General features: G+C 51.8%; 2 protein-coding genes across 2 annotated transcripts; one reads left to right on the forward strand and one right to left on the reverse strand.

The window, feature by feature from the left end:
- Positions 1–6,692: 6,692 nt before the first annotated feature.
- Positions 6,693–8,105, forward strand: J4E82_006599 (uncharacterized protein; the record flags this gene model as incomplete). Its single annotated transcript, XM_051732855.1, has 1 exon — positions 6,693–8,105. The coding sequence occupies one exon, from the start codon at positions 6,693–6,695 to the stop codon at positions 8,103–8,105; it is 1,413 nt and encodes a 470-aa protein (XP_051587434.1).
- A 1,510-nt stretch (positions 8,106–9,615) lies between these two features.
- J4E82_006600 (uncharacterized protein) lies at positions 9,616–14,998 on the reverse strand (the record flags this gene model as incomplete). The annotated part of the gene is made up of 5 exons (XM_051732856.1): positions 9,616–10,203; positions 10,253–14,176; positions 14,227–14,405; positions 14,460–14,783; positions 14,842–14,998. The coding sequence occupies 5 exons, from the start codon at positions 14,996–14,998 to the stop codon at positions 9,616–9,618; spliced, it is 5,172 nt and encodes a 1,723-aa protein (XP_051587435.1).
- Positions 14,999–17,403: the final 2,405 nt, after the last annotated feature.

Genomic DNA, 17,403 nt, shown 5'->3' on the forward strand with positions numbered 1-17,403 from the left:
GGGGGAAGCGTGTGGATTTGTGAAGCGGTCAGCGCAGGAAGCATGGCGACGCGATTGTTTTTGGGGGAGATGCGAGTGTGGCGCTGGGGGGTGGAGTGAATAGGCGCGAAATGAAGACGGGGGCTGACAGACCAGGCTCGGGGCGAGTGTGGTGAAGGACGGCGCGAAGGTGGTTCCAAGCTTAGCAGGAAGGAGCGTTCGGCTGACCGAAGCAGCCTAGCGCCCAACATTGGGCAGCCCATGGCACAAATTGTTGCAAGATGTTTTTTTATCGTCTCCTTTCATTGGGCCCCCTGCTCTCACTTTTGCGGCCATTTGCACTTTATGATCCCCCACGTGATGCGACGTGCATCGCCGTGCCAATTTTGTCGTGCGCGCATACATGTGCATTAGCCATGCACGCGTGTTATGTACGGCCACGACTAATTCACCGCGCGAGAGACATAGCCTCACCTATGTACAGCGCACACGCTCCCCTCACCGCAAAGCCACGCTGAGAATATACACTTCTCAAGTAGCTGCCGTCTGCCTGCCCTTCGCGCCCCCTGGGTGCCTGCATCTATATTGCACATGCTGCACCCATCCTTCGATCGCAAGGGAACGTCAGGAACGTCACAGGCACAAGCAAGCATCAAGCTGTCATTTCGCTGCGGCCCACGTTTCCACCCCTTTCATCCTCGCTCCGGCGCCGGTTCCTGATTTGTGGCAGGTTCCTGGATGGCCGTCATGCAGCCTTATTCCATTGGCCGTCAGGGGCTTAGCGGCTGCGCTCATTGGCAGAATCCGTCATGGGCACCCGTCAACGTGGTTTCGTTGTCGAGGCGTGCCTCTAGTCTTCCCGCGGCAGTCCGGAACCACGACGGCGAGATAGACCGTCAAGCCATCCCCTGCTCGAGTCAGTAGCGTAGTGAAAGGACCGTCCTTGATGCGCCGATGATGTGCTCCTCCAACACCGTGGGAATGAGGATGTGCGTCGCATGTGCGGAGACGACCTCCAAAGCAGTGAAACAGAACAGGATTTCTCCCCGCTGCTTCACATGTCATCATCGATAAACTATGATCTCAAGCGTCTTCGAGAAGCTGCAGGGCACGGCGCGTTGTGGAGAGTCCGACGCGTCGTGTAACCTCCTGTGATCGACGAAACGGCAGCGAGCGCAAGTCCCAACTCTATTCTCTGCGGGAACCTTTGCGGAGTTGCGGCAAAGTTGCTTTTGCCCATCAATAGACCGAACCTCTTTCGAGAGAGTTTGCATGATTAATTCACACTTTGGACGGACACTTTGAGCTGGCCGCTCCCTCCCGACGCGCGCAATTCCGTCGTTCCTCCTGTCAGTCCCTGCGCCATCAGCGACGGACCCTGAGTGACAATGGAACTGCTGTCCATGCGCACTCGACGATGGTTTCGTCTTGCTCAGGGCGAGCTGTTGGGGCCAGGGACCAGCAAGATTTACTCCGGGGCCCTCATTCTTCCAGAATTATTCTCCCGTGTTGAGGGCATGTCACAGGCTGTCCGAGTAGATTGCCGGCCCACCCTGAATGCTGCCTGATGGGTATAGAATCTCCGACACGAGCTTGAGCTTTCCGAATTTTCACCACGATCGGCCAGCGGCTGTCACCAGAGAGACGTACGACCAACACTGACTAGCATGCTTTATTGATGACCATCTTTTTCTCTATTCATTCCAACGATAATTGTGCGTGCCAATATCACTAGGTCAACAATGAACAGCGATGTCATCTGGCAAACTCCGTGTTATGAGTGCGCATTCAGGCAGTTTGTGAAATCTCAATACCCAGCCAATCGTTCGTCTATTCTAGTAGCCCGACCAGCTTACACCAGAGACGAGTACAGTGCAATGCAAGTCATCTTCCGTACCGGATATGGTGCGCACCACCGAGCTACCCTCTGTCTGAAAACCACATTCGTTTTTTCCTCCGCATCGGTAGGGTCTGCCAACGCTTATCGTTCTTCAGCCCTCCCGAGCACCATTACATGCAACAACAGCCGGAGCGTCAAAGAACCACGCGACACGGCACGAGCATAGGAGAAAACCCACCGCGCGGCAGCCCGTGTCTGCTTGCGTCACTCTTGACGAACGTTGTGTCTTTGTGCTTCTTCAGGAAAACCGGTTCAGGCTGCGCACCCAGTCTAAACGACCTAGTTCCTAAGGCCGTCCTGCGACACCGAGTTGGCCAAAACGACGGGCGCTGACGCAGGAGAGACTTAGGAGAGATCTGTTGCCATCGCTCGATCGCGGCAAACTTGCTTTGTTTCCGGTACCATGTCCCTCTTGACAAAAGCACATCTGATCACAGAAGAAGTAAGAAGCCAAACGTTGGAGAAGCAACGCGTTAGCGGGATGGTAGCTCAGCCTCGAGCCACCAGTTCTTCCGATTACGACAGAGCAATCTGTCGCAGCTTCAGCTTCATATTGTGGCGCCGTCGCTGCTGCACGACGACGTAGGTGGTACTAGGCCTTGAAGTCAAGTTACGCAGTTGCATTTGTCTTTATTGACACTGGACGTTGAAACAGCCACTCGTGTTTCGCACCATCTCAGCTACTATACCATGGTACATCCGCTCCTCAGCTGACAATAACAGCTCTCGGCGAATATCAAATCTAGCCAGCCATAGAGCCTGTCGTTGCCCATATATCGCCGATTTCATCATTCATGCCATCTCAGGGTCCCGAGGTCTTTGCAGAGTACGGACCATTGTATACTCCCCGCTCTCCGAACATCTTATCGGTATCTCCCATCCAACGTCAGCTGAACGGCTCCGCAAGGCTTCGGCCCGAAGCATGTGTGTTAATCATCTGCATCTGCCCGTGGACTACTGTTATAGCGATAACAAATTTTCCCTTTGGTACGTGGACCTAGTGTTTACGTGAGCTGAGCAATACACGGTCTGTGTACAGTGGAACTACCAATGTGTCCCCCACAAACGTCTGCATGTCACCTGCATTGCATCGTGTCAGTCTGTTGATCCAGCCTCGCCTGCTTCATCTGATAGTTCACACCGCAGAGGCCATAGTTCATACGGCCGTGATAGACTGCTCATTGTGCATACTGCCTCGGTCTCGTGTCATGCCATGTCATCCTTCCCCCACCCGGTCAATACAGCTGCAGCACCACGACACCAATGAACACTCTTACTCAGCATCTTACCCCAACATCTCAATTATCCAGCTCGATCAGTACATGCAGGTCTTAGTCGTGTCTTTACACGCGAGGCGCCACAGATCATAAAACCCCACATGATATGCACCACGTCATCCCACACCAATACTCTTGAGCGTCAAACTATACTCGTTTCTTGATAAGACTACACAGTACAGCTCATCATAACACGAGACAACGCAACATACACTTTCATTGATTCCGAACCAAGCTTTGCTCAAGGAGTCATCTGATCAGATGATAGACAGTCTTTGCAGACAAAATCGAGTGGTGATGAGCAAGCTGACCGTGCGTACCATCAACACGAATACACTCCACAGAACTATTGTGACTCTGCCTGAGCCTTCCCCACTCACGATGCAAACTGAAGAGAAATCTTGGTTGCTCGGGAGATATACAGATACTACTGCAAGCAAGATGGGCGAAAGCAAAATGGGTACCTGCAGCTAAGTCTCTCTTGCATCTGACAACAGCGGGCATCCTGTCCTTGACCGCCATTTCATGCAGGTGCGCGCATGCGCGTCTAGACGCGAGCCAGACCGAATGTGGTTTGCATAGACGCACGCAAGACCCAAGATGCTGGAATCTGCCGGTACAGGGAGTCTTGTCTCGGGGATCTGGCGGGTGTGGGTTCATGAACATGTTGATACACCGGATGGCTTTGCGGTGAGAAGAGCGGTCACGGTGGGCGATAGGATCTATGCACTCATCCAAGGATGATCGGTTCAACAGCATACTGGTTCAAGCATTGCGCAATCACGGTCCAGGTTCAGGGAATTAGATGTGGCAAATATATGATTGCATTACTATATACACTATTGCCATCGCGAATCTGCTCAGAAACAGCGATCAAGACCAAATCACTGTACATGGTTAGCAAACCAGTTCAACCAAAATGTGCTGTCAGATGACGACTTTAAGGTATAGGGATCAGTTCTCCAAGGTGATTGTATCTTCAATGTAATTAAGAAAGAACACAGCGAAATCATGTTGTTCATCATACGAGGGGTGGCGTGTAGAGCGGGATGTGATTCAACTTACCAAAAAGTGCAGGATAGTAGACCTGAAAACACCGGAGTGGGAACTGCATTCGAGATGTTAGCATACGTCCAAAGAGACATACGACATCCGTGGTGGATGGAAAGTACGAGTCCATCAAGAATCAGCCTGGTACACACACGTTAGTTAACGTTCTTGGAGAGTCTTCGATTCTGACATACCTCATTAAATCAGATTTTGTGGTAGTGATCAGTACGACGGACGCTCGTTACAACGCCGCCGCTCACACAGTGTGAATATCAAAAGAATCATCATTGAAATGATGGACCGTCTGTTGGAAGAAAGAGCTTGTCATACCTGCGAGGCCTGTTAGTTGAACAGTTCGCAAGAACGCATCGCAAAATGTGGTATGTGACGGCAATCAGAGATGCTGTTATCAACAAGTAAAGCCTCTTCCGAACACCCACAGGTTTGTACGCCTGCTTTTGATGGATGCCGGTCAAGGCATACGTTATGTCCGCCCGACGCATCGAGGTATCATCAGGAAGCCAGGAGTGTTCGCAGAGGGGAAGGTTCGTGTTTATGGGAGTATGTACCTGCAAGTACCAGAGTTAGCAAGTTGATCGCGAATAACGTCTTGCAAAATTGCGGTAGGGTTTAGCAGTGTCAGACAAGGCTGAAACTAAAAGCAAGGGTGTCGACATTGTATATTCAGGTCGAGGAATGCCTTTCCGTGTCGTGTTTTCATCACTCTGCGGGTGGTGGGATGAAGAGGTTGAGATGTCTTACCTTTAGAGAAATTGCGAAGAGATGAGGAAACTGCTGGCGCTGGTGACTGCGATACTAGAACGTTGTCAGCAACTGTCCAAGTACACAGATTGGTAATGCTGATGCGCTTGATTGCATCATTGTAATTCTAGAGTTGTGTAGTCCTTCACGGTGCTGTAGGATTTGGATTGTTCGTATGTGATAATCTTCTGCAGGAGTCGCGGGGACGGAAAAAGCTTACCTGAAATGTAAAGCATGCGCGCTCTTTGAGTTAGTATTGATCAAGATGAGTACTTAGAGGCGCGCATAATGAAGCGCGTTGCGATGTAGGTGATGAGAATGATGTTGGATTGGTTTTGAGCTCCAGAAATTTTAGCTTGCTCCGGCGCCGAGCCTCCGTAGCGCCGCTTATGTAACCAACCCAGCCAACCAGTTCCCCACCTGCCCTCAGCGTGATGCATGTTTGGGACAATTGTTGTCGACGCACCTAGCATGTGTTCTAGTTTGCCTAGGCCTTCGATGAATATGCATCTACAGCAATGTCGGTAACCTCTCCCAGGACTGTTTCATGGCAGTTGAGAGCCTCTGCTGCGGTACCCAGGTATTCAACCCCTACCTAGGTACCTCCTAGATCATCTATTTTCCTCCAACATTGCTTTAGCGCACCTCCACAGAAACATCTACAGCATGGAGACAATGATTCATGATTTTAAAATCAGCCTGCTATCCAGAAGATCGGCTTCTTCTACTTAGTCATCTTTCCATTCTACTGATCTAGTGAGACTTATACGATTAAACGATCGCACCGGCCAGCAATCCGTACTGTATGGTGTATCATCTATGATCGTCACAGGAGTTCGTTGACTGCATTCATTACCCCGCACCGGCTACCATTAGCAGCTTACAAGAAGCCACGCAGTGCCTTATATGCGTTATCTTCGATTCTCAACAGGCCGCAAGGTAGCGCCATGAATTCATCGCCGAGCATTTGGCGCGGCGATGACGAAGATTCGTTGCCTTATACCCGAACTTACAGAAGGAGCAAATCAAGATGCCGGTATCAATAGATATCTATGCGGGCTGACACTTCAGCCTTCTGAAGAGACCGGATGCGGCAAAATCACCCAACAGTTGCAGCAGCAAGTGGCACTCGCTTCCAGTAGATGTTCGGGCAACCCTCCTTCTGATTCTGCCAGGTCTCAGCCTTGTGGCTTGTTCTGGTAACATACAAACTCAAGTCTTGCATCGAATTGAGGGAGAGAACTTAGCGATTGTTTCCGACATCATCAGAGTCGTCAGTAACCAGTAAACGATACCACTTTGGACTTTCGTCTATTGAAGTTATGGTGACTAACTTCTGGCCAACCTTGCATCCTCCCATCAACACGAGTAGTACTGAGAACCTCGTCAGAAGACCGGAATTGGCTCGGCGTCACGGATTTTGGAGTTTTCTTGCCCGCAGTCCTCTCGTTCCATTCGCCCTGTTTGCTGGAATTAGCTGTATATTTACAGTTGTGTTTTTCGCTTCGTGGTTGAGCAAACAAATCCTTCACTGCCCGGCATGGGCGAGTAATTGCACAGTGCCTCGCCGCACCCAAGAAATTACGGACAACATCGGGACCGTGCAAGGAATCAGCACAGTAGTTTACTCCATCGGATTGGCAGCAATAGCCTATGCTGCCCACGCTTTCTCTGAATCAGCTTTGTGGCCGCTACTGTATCGACAAAACTTCACACTGAATCAGATGGACATATACCTTAAGGCGAGCGGTGGCTCTATTGCTTCTTCCCCGGCTGCTGTGTTTACGATACGCAATCTCAACTCTGGTCTGATTCTGTTTGCGACCATTAACATCACATTGCTTCCACTTGCCGGCGCTCCATTAATGGGACGTGTATTTAATCAGCAAAATCAATCCAGCGTCTTTGAGAGTCTGTACGAACGCCCGGGTGGCATGATCGGTCCAATATTCATACAAAGAAACCCTCCTGGTGTCATGCTGGAACGAGCTGCAGCTTGGTACACTTCATGGGCGTGGAATATGTCTACCGAGCCAATGGGAGACCAACGCAGTTGGATTCTCGACCGGAAGACCTTGTCAGAACGCGGCAACTTCTCTGCAAACGCTGTAAGATTGCAACAGGAGATCAGCTGCACAGGGTGGAAAGCGAGACCCAAGAAGTGGAAAAACGGGATTCTAACATTCAATACAAGGATGAACAATCCCGAAAATGGGCGATCTGAGGGCGATCAACATTCTACTGCTGTCAAAGTTCGAAACAAGGACAAACTTGCTGTCCGGGCAGACGACTACGTATTTGAATCACCAACAAAAACCCGGGCGACGGTTGTTTTCGCTGCGATCAACGGTTCAATCGTCGGAGGTGACACCACAACTACGGAGGGGTTCGGCAAACAAATCACCAGTATAGCGTGTCAAATAACTATCGAGTTTGTGGATGACATCCTCACTGTCGGAGTGGCTCCCGATACAGCGAGAGCACAATTAGGAAGCGTTGCACAGCTGAGAAACTCTAAAAGCTTGAACGAATTGGCGCTCTGGTTTGCTATATCACCCGTTGGGAACGGGGCTAGCGTCTTCGGGACAATGCCGATGTATGATGCTCCTTGGGGCGAGATTCCACTCCGATTTACTTCTACCAACGAAGGCTTGAACAAAGGTTGGGAAATGGAGAAAATTCGACATTTCATCAGTGTTTCAATCGGGGCCACTGCACTTCGCGCAAGTACTTCGCCCGATGCCAATCCCGTCACAATGCGTTCGAGCGCCCACACACTCAAACTGGATCCAAATCGGCCACTACTCTTGCTTGTGCTGCCTGTTTTGATACTCATCAACGCAGCATTCCTAGTCTTATGGAACGCACGACTATATCGGCAAACCAAGATTCCGTGTTATCAGCAAGCGAAGCTGAGCGAGATCTTGACGTTCTCTCAGTCCAATGACCTCAGAGAAGCGGCGGAATCAGCGTGGCGTAGTGAAGGGGAAAAGAACGAACTCGATTCTCTGGGGGTACGCTACTGGTATGATGAGGGTGCTTGGGCTTTGCATACCGTGAACGCTAGGTCTAAAGGTCAGAAGAAGTCGCGCAGACAATCACTCGCTGGTTACGAGCTTGTTGATCGGAATGTATGAGACTTCGCGAACTACATTTCTTCGCTCGCAGTGATAAAACACAAGCATGTCCCTCAAGCAGAATTAGCGCTCGTATACCAACTATGTCGTCAGCGTAAACATTCTGCCATTTTTTATCTTTCATATAATTATCCACCTTTCACATAATTCTCTCGGACCTGCGCACAAGTTCAGATATCATATCAATGTAATCTCAAGCCGTCTCTTCTATTTTCTCAACATTCTAGAACAATGAAACCAACAACGACCGGACATTCAAAGCCGTGCCCTGATCCATATGCTGCAACCTCCTTCCTAATCTATACAACGCAACGCAAAGAGATTCGGAGCAAGTACCCGACATATCACTTTCTCATCTAAATCCTTCACACAACATCGCACCACAATCTTGTACTGACGCTTCGTCGCATCCCTCGCGTATGTGTGCCGCACCACGACTGTGCCGTACACAACGGCACGGATATATTGCAAGTAAAGAAGGGCGGAGGCACAGTTAGGAACAGAAGGAAGCGGCACAGAAGAATCCATTGATGAGGCACGGTTGACCTAGCGTAAGTCGTCTAAATCTGCTTACCTAGGTAGGCAAATTATCGCGATCTCGTCGCATAGTGCGTTTGAAACCTGCAAAGCGAGATTACGCGTTATCGACGTAGTGTGACGATTAAGTTCCGTGATTCGTGGTGTGATGGTGTGATGAAGGTGCAGATGATGAAGGGTCATGTGATGCAGTATGTCAAGGGCTTGCCTGCTATAGCTTTCCGTTGGTTCCAGTAATTACGTCGACGATGACTAAGGTGTAGTGCAATGAGCGTATCGGACTCGTGTTTCATCACGGGAAGGTCGAGACAATGGCGTGTCGTAGGTAGAAAGAGGGCATGATATTTTTTGTCACAGTGGATCATCCATCAAAAACCCTCTCATAGATCCTATTGATCTGCTTTCGCAAATGTCCCAGAAGAAGAACCCAAATTAAAAACAAGAAAGGCAAAAAAGTTGATCGTTTCGCTCTCTTCGCTATGCACACGCAAGCTCTCATCCGACGATGAGCATGAAGACAATCCAAGGCCCTGGTTCCATCTCAAACTGAATGCCCTTTCGAGCCATCAACTGCCGTGAAAATATACATTAGGAAAGTAGTTGGAATGAAGTGAAGTGAAGTGAAGTGAAGTAAAGTAAGGTGAAGTAAGGGGGGTATGGGGCATGCAAACATAAAAGGCAAGAAAGAAGAGAGGTATCGGACAAGGACCTCTCTATGTCCAACCGACCATAGCGCGTCCAACGGTAGATGTGTGCCAGAGATGCGAGCGTTGCAAATCGTTGAAAGCATAAAGACATGTCGAAGAAAAGACGCTACTGCGAGCCTCGGAGGGCAAACTAGGTAGAGCAGGTGTATCGGGGGTATGTCGCGCGTGGTATGTAAAGATCCCTTCCAGTACGCCGGTATAAGCAGGTAGCAAAGAAGCAAATACATGAAGGTTAAAGTTGTGGGTGAGTGGATAAGCGGAGAAGCTTAGAAGCAGTTTAAGGTGCCCTTCTTCTTGCCTTTTTTCTGCGCATTGTTGAGAGCTGCCATGCGAGCTTCGAGGTGGGCACGCTCGGCCTCAACGCGAAGACGGGCGTTGCGTTCCTCTTCAACGGCTTGGAGAGAGTGGCGTGCTGCGCTGCGCTCTTTGCGCATCACGTTCAACTCCTCTTCCAGAGTAGCACACTTCTTTCTAAACTGATCCAGATCAGTCTTGGTCTTGGTGCTTGAAGCTTCCAGGTCAGTCAGAGCATCCTCAAGGGTAGCTGTGAGCTGCTTTTCAGCAAACAAGTGCTTCTCGATGGTACGGATGCGAGCTTCTTGGTCTTCGACCAACTGAGCATGCGCAATATCTTTGCTCTGATGGCGCGAGGTAGGGGGAGAAGGCGCACTGGCCTGTGGTGGTGGGCTGCCAGGAGGGAGAGGAGGGAGAGGGATGGCAGGTGGTGGTGACGGCAAAGAGGTGTGCGCGGTGCTCTTGCGCGCAGTAGAGTTGTTCGAGTTGGATCGTTGAAGGTCTTCACGAGGATCCATAGAGACACGAGTAGAGTTTCGCTTCGCATCAACCAGTTGCGACTAAATCATGTTAGCTCATTGTTCGAAGTTGAGACTAAGACAAACTTACCTCCAAGAGTGCGATCTTGATGCGCGACTCCTGTACCTCCTTCTCAAGTTCTTCACCATGGTTCATGGCATCTTGAAGCTCGCGAGTGCGCTCAGTTTGTAGAGCCGACAATCGGTTGTTGGCAGCCTCATGCTGGTCCCAGTTCTGGTTGAGCTGATCTTCAAGTTCTTGTACGAGACGGGCGCTCTTATGCTCCTTCTCGCTGACTTTCTCGAGCTCCTTCAATGTCTCGGCGTTGATGATTTCGAACTCCTTCATCTTGCCCTTGAGTGTATTGACTTCGTTGGCGGCTTCCGCGAGGTCTTTCCTAGCCACCTCGCGGTCGGCTAAAGCCTCCTCCAGCTTGGTAGTGATGGACTTGCGTTCCTGAACCAGTGCTTCGATATGAGACTGCACATTGCTGATGTCTGTCTCCTCGCCTAGTGCAGTCGAAACACTCTCAAGCAGCGTCGCCATCTCGGACTTGGCCTGGGAAAGATCCGCTTCGAGCGAGGCAGATGTTTCTCGATGAGTTGTCAGCTCTAGCGTAAGCTTTTCAAGCTCGACTGCGTGTGTCTTCTGGATAGAATCCATGCCTTGTTGATGGTAGTCGATCGCTGCCTTGTGCTCTTCGATCTGCCTCTCCAAGTTGGAAACAAGCGACCGGTGAGTGTCCAGTTCCTTCTCGGTGAGCGCCCGGGCTTCAGAGTCTTCCTCAATCTGTTGGATAATGCTTGCATGAGATTCTTCAAGCTCAGCAAGGCGAGCAGCGTTGTTGACAGCCGTTGATTTGTGCTGGTCAACTTCGGCTTGTAAGGTAGCAATAAGCTCAGAGTGCTTGGCTCTCTCCTGTTCTAGAGCTGCCTCAGACTCAGCGCCTCGGGTTTGCTCGATCTCAGACACGCGTAGAGCGTGGTCAACTTCGAGTCGCTGTTTCGCAGACTCTAGTTCGCGAACTGTCTCAAGATGTCGTTTCTCGGAGGCCTTGGTAGCTTCAATGGCCTCGAGGTGCTTGGACTGCCAGTGAGCAGCTTCATCACTGAGCGTAGTAAGCTGAGTGTGGCGACTAGCCTCATCTTGAGGTTCTTCGTGACCGTTCACCATCGGCGTCGCCTCAGGCGTCCGGCGCGGCGATGCTAGATCATCAGATGAATCAATGCCCTTCGCAGAAGCCTTGAGGGTCTCAATTTGTTCTCTGAGTTCTTGTTCGCGCTGTGTGTGGGAATCCTTCAACTCCTTGATGTGCTCTTCATTCTGCTTCATCTGATCCTGCATCGAAGCAACGATGGAGATGTCGAGAGGAGACCCAGCCTTCAAGCTAGAACGTTCTTTTGTCAGGCCACTGATCAAAGTCATCTTGCCTTCCATCTCCTTGCGTACAGATTGCAACTCCATCTCCAGATCCTGCACTCGCTCAGACCGGACATGAAGCTCTGACATGATAGTGTTGAGGTTGACCTCAAAGTTTTGGATGGCATCAGGGTCTTCTTCTAGAGTATCCAAGGCCAAGTTACGAAGCGAGGCGAATGCGCGGTTAGAACGGTCGTTCGCGAGAACTGCTTGACTGGACTTTCTGCGAATCATGTGGACAGACGGGGAAGATGGTCGATTCGCTTGCATCTGGGCTTTCTGAACCTCCGACTTGAGCTCTTCGACGTAGTCGAGTGTGTCTTGATGCTCTTCTTGAAGGTCGGAGTAAGTTTGTTGAAGCTTCTCTATACGTTCCTCCTTCTCGTTGTGCAGTAGCTTCAGTGCCTTCAGCTCTTGGATCAGCACGGTGTCAGGAATGTGCTGCTCTTGGTTCGTGGAGGCGACTGATGTCCGTCGAGCCTTGGTCTCATCGTGACCGACCTCCGTCTCCTCTTCTGAAATATTGTTGTTGCCAGACTCCGCTAAGGACAATTCCGCAGACAATGTACGCGAGGACGATAGTGGGCCATCCTCTGGTGTGACACCATTCGTTCCCGCCTCTGCTAAGAAGGAGCTTGGTCGAGAAGAAGCCACTGACGTTACTCCATTACGGCGCGCCTCATCTACAGAGTCTTGAAGGGCGGCCAAAGTCCGCAAAGCCTCTTGGTATTTGCTGGCAAGTTTCTCGTAGTCTTGAAGCGTTCCTTCATGTTCAACGCGTAGGTCAAGCAGCTCTTGAGTGACGGTGTCGAGTTTGTCATTGACAAAGCGAGTTTGCGCCGGGCTGGAAGGCTCGTCGCCTGCGGCTGAAGCAGCCTTGACAGCAAAACGATCCTTTTGCTCGTCTGCACCGTCATGTTGGGCAGATGTGCTGGCTGTGAGTGGACGCTCACTCTCTTCAGGAATGGCATCCACGGGCGTGCCGAACTGGTGCATGCTCTCGCTAGTAACCCGCTTCTCCAGCTTAGGGCGCTTTTCGATGAAGGGATCACTAGGTGTCTTGGAGTGGCCGTTGACGTAGGAGTCATCAGCGGGATCCTTATGGTCGAGCTCGTGGAGGAGATTGTCCAATTTGGCCACGCTGCGTTGCCTTTCGACGACATGCTTCAGTCGCTCGATCTCACGGGTCATGATCTCAGTCTCCTGCTCATTCTCGGCCAGACGCTCTTCTAATGTTGATATGTATTCCTCGCTGCTTGTTTCGTTCTCGCGAGCCCTTTGCAGCTTCTCGCGCAGCTCAGTAATGATAGTGTCGTTCTTTTCGATGCCATTCGCTGAGTTGTCGATTTGGCGCTCGAGCGATTGGACATACTCTTCGTTGTTCGCGTCCCGTTCCATTGCCTTCTGAATGCGCGATTGCAGGTGATGGTTTTGGCTTTCGAGAATTGCAATGCGTGTCTCCTTCTCCAGAAGGTCGCTCTCGTTATTCGACAGAGATGATCGTGTGTTGGAAAGGGAGGCTTCCAGCGATTGGATCGTCTTCTCGTATTCCAACACTACGGATTCGACTGCCTCGGCAAAAGAATTGGATCGTTTCAGCCTCTCAAGTGCAGAGTCACCAATAGCATCCTTGAGCATAGGCGTTTCAGTTTCTTCGTTGTCGCGGGCTTTGGTAATCTCGGAGATTAACTTAGCGTGACGGGCGCTGAGCGCATTGTAGTTTTCTTGAACGTCAAGCAACTGGTTCTGAAGCTCAGCTTCGCGCTCGTCCTGGCGCTCGTGACGCTCTTGAGGGTTTGCTTTCTTTCTATCTGTGCGCTCAGATAGTCGAATCTGGTCTCGGAGAAATTGGACTTCGGCCCGCAAGCGGTCGATGGCCGCCTGTTTATCACTGTCGTCATGGATTTGTTGGATTTGGGGCTTGACTTGGATAGCGCGGGCGCGCTGGGCGTACTGGACGGTGTTCAAGGTTTCGCTTAAGTGGAACTCGGCTGGGTTAACACAAGCAATCATGTAGGTGATGGCGTTTCCGCCAAGCGAGTCCTGCAGCAGGCGCGTGAGCCTAGAGTCGCGGTACGAGACGTAGCCCCCATGGGAACGTGCCGACAGCTGCGAGATGACTTTGCCCAAGCTCGCAAGCCCTGCATTGATGGATATACCCTCCCGAGCCCGCTCACCCTGCGCTCCTGTGTTCTTCAACCTCTCACTTCCTGCCAGATCTACAAAATGCAACTTGCTGTCGACTGTCACCCAGCTCTCGCTCGAGGAGCCCGACATCATCTCGATTGGGACGGATCGGCGCTTCTCACGAGTCGAGGTAGGTGCGGCAGGTGACGACTTCTTCTGGACTAGGTTTAGACTGAAGACTGCGTGTGAACGGGAAGATTTGGCGTTGACCGCCGTCGCATCGGTTTGCCGGATTGCGGAGCCGAAGTTGAGCGCGCCGAGCATATCATCGACTGAGTTGATAGGAATCTGGGTCAGGCCAGTTAGGAGAATGCGACCGTCGCGGTCCTCGCGAATGTTCACTTGGGGCCTGTCATTGGGAGCCACATGCTCGGGGATCAGCAAGTCGCGAAGTTGCTCATTGTAGATCTGCATTCGTCAGTTGCTTGGTTTTTCCACTTGATCAGGGCTTATCTTACCTCGACGTAGGTCGCCTTGAGCTGCCAGTTGCGATTCGCTGATGACGATGACGACGACTTGGTGGAAATGTTGTGTATGCCCGACAGACGGCTGCTTGGTGCGCGGATGCCTGATGAGCCTCGATTGCTGTTACCCTCAAGCTTCTCGAATAGCAGCGCCGCTGCGCGAGGAATGATGCCTAGTGTGAATTAGCACGACTGTCTTGCTTTTGGCAAGGCAATGTCCGACATACCCATGACATCGTTGTCCGCCTGGTCTCGCGGACCTGTAGTACCCATGGTATACGACTTTCCAGCGCCGGACTGGCCGTATGCGAGGATGGAGACATTGTAGCCCTCAACAAAGGACTTGACGCTGTCTGAGACGTATTCAAAGACACCCTCCTGCTCAATGTCCTCGCCAAAGACGCGGTCAAACACGAAGACCTTCTTGCCGCCAGGAGCATCTATCGTGAGACTTGAGGGTGATGTGACGTGGCAGAGGGCGCCGCGAAAGCGCTGTGGAATGAGTTCGTAGCCCGGTTCGCCGTTTTGCAGTGGCGGTCGCACTCGTACAGCTGCATTAGACTGTGGTTAGAATGGGTGATGTTCAGCGGACCCTGAGAATGCACCTACCAACTTTGACTGCAGTCCTGCTGTCTTCATCTGAAGCCCTACTGCCACCGGGTTTACTGCTCACGCTCATGCGACTGGAGCTGCGGTTCGGTCGGATCATTGCGCTCATGGGCCGCGGAACGCCGTTTGCGGGCGAACCTGGTGGTGAGGTGGCCATGGGTGCGGCTTACGGCTGCGCCGTTGTGTGCGAGTGGTGTATGTGCGCCGACCGTTGGATGTGGTGTTGTGTATGCTTTTGCGGTGGAAGGAACGTGGATCCAGCAAAGAGTGACTTGGGCGTTGTCGGAGCGGCCTTCATCCGCGGAAGCAATGCTGGCCGTGGTGGTGAAGGTGGTTGGTGCGAGCGCAGATTAGCCGCCTAGAAGTCGGGGCAGCAGGCTGTGGGTTGCGTTCGCAGCGATTAGGATAAGGGCACAAAAAAGAAGAGCCCCAGGATAAAAAATGAAGACGCGGATTATTTTGCTTGTGAAGGCCCTTTGAGAGCAAGCAAGCAGGGCTTACTGCGGGTTACCAACGCGCCAGATGCCCCTTAGCGTCTCCAGGGGCCGCCTTTGGATACCCCAGCCAATTGCTGCAGGTTGGCCCAAGTAGTGTGCCGTACCTGTGCTGTATCGGCGTCTGTGTGCCTGGCTAAGACCGTACCTAGATAACCTCGGCGTCAAGTCCACTGCCTGACTCTCGAGTCAACTGCTCGCCGGTCCCACTCCTGTCCGGGCGACGGATGCACGCTGTGAGCGTCTTCCCCTGCGTCGACAGCGACCCCTTCAACGTTATACTATGGTAGACCGTCCTGCAATTGGACCGCTACCCAAGGAATAATGACTTGTAAACTTTGTTTTCGTGTCGTTCGCCCCTGCCTTGGACCCCACTAGCCTTCACCATCTAGTCTTGCCTCACTAGCGATCGACGGCCCTTCCTTCCCATCCTCCTGGCCTATCTCTAACCTGAACCAGGCGACGCAGCTTTGTCATGCCACAAAGGAGCCCGAGCATAGCACGCGCAATGCCATTCATGCACCGGCAGTCCGCTCCCGGCCTTGTCCTCCATACGCAGCCATTGCGGCTGTAGATCCCCTCAGCCTCATCTCATTGCTGAGGAAACATTTCAGCTCATCATGCCGCCTCGCGTCGCGTCGCCGTCGCCAGCCTCTCGAGCACGACTGATAGCGCGTTTCAGCTCCGTCAATCGTAAGCGAACTACCCGTCCCTGCTCTTGGCACAGGTGACGAAGCTGCAGAAACGCTGTGGAAACCGCATGCAAAGAGGGGCATCTACTGCAAGGCCGCCTCCACCACATACGCAAAAGTGCCGAGCCCCTTGCCCTTGCTCCTATTCTACAACTGCATCAAGCCACAGCAGTTGTTCGAGAGAACGTGATTGTTTCTAGCGCCCTCTACCAACGCCATGTGGCTTTGCCTCCTCGCCCTATAGCAGCCCCTTTCTGCGAAAACGACAAAAGTCCGCGAGTACTGTCCGTTAGTTTAGCGTAGTCCCTCCGGCCCTCGCCCTGATTGTTGCAATTCTACGCGCGGTGGAACTTGCCATCTGGCCACCATCAACGCCCTGTGCCTAAGTGATTCATGTCCATCGGCGCAGGCGCACTACTCCCCAGATAGGAAGTCACATCGACCAGACTCCATCGCCACTTTTTATCTGTCTCTTTACACACATGGCATCACTGTACCTCAAGCATGTGTGCAGGTTAGCCAGGAATCAAACTTGAATTGAAAGCAAAGTTGGTGCAGAAGACGTTGTGACCCCCCACGTGATAGGCAGCCAACAGCCAACCACATAGGCAACCACCTCGAGACGAAGCTTACCAATATCACGCACGTTATGAGTTGAGCACCTCGCGCGTGCTTTCCTCAGCCAGTAGATGACCCCGCCCTAAGCAATGTGGTTGTGACAACTGCGCATCCTCGAACCTTGAAAATCCTGAGACATGTTCGCATCCTCTCCCACGTCACTTCCTCCTTGAGCGCGGAGCCTTGTCTTCTTCAATCTCGACGCACCATCTGCTTCCGCATGGTCCGCTTCATTCCTCTCGCCAAAAAAGATTGTAACAGGGTAGGACCGGAGATGAGCGGACATGTCAATCTGTATGGTCCAGCGGCATATCTTCGAGCAGAAGCCATAGCAACAACTCAGGCATGCCCGCAGGCTCTGCCGGCACTTCGTTCCCACAGCAGTAACTGAGCATGGTGTAGGCCACCAGCAAGTTTGGGATGATGCCCAACCACTCGCGTACTAGGTACGTTACCCACAGTGTAATAACAGCCGGCTATTATAGGTGCTAAACACGCGACTACGGGACCATATGCACGACATGCCTTGTTTCCTCGCCGATCTTGCATGTCATTGCAGGTTTTCATCGTTGACGACCAGAGAAGAGGGTAGAGGCAATCGTCACCAGTATCATTGCAACGATACTTCGAGCAATATTTGGTCGATGATGCAGGTCTCTGTCGAGCACACAAAGAGCTACTGAATTCATCGCCTGTCGTTCTTCCGCACTAAAATCAGGACCCACCATCGTTACAAGTCCCCTAGCTTATATACGCGA

Source organism: Alternaria postmessia (assembly GCF_024291825.1).
Source record: "Alternaria postmessia strain BMP 2775 chromosome Unknown scaffold_39, whole genome shotgun sequence".
In the NCBI taxonomy this organism is placed as follows: Eukaryota; Fungi; Ascomycota; class Dothideomycetes; order Pleosporales; family Pleosporaceae; genus Alternaria; species Alternaria postmessia.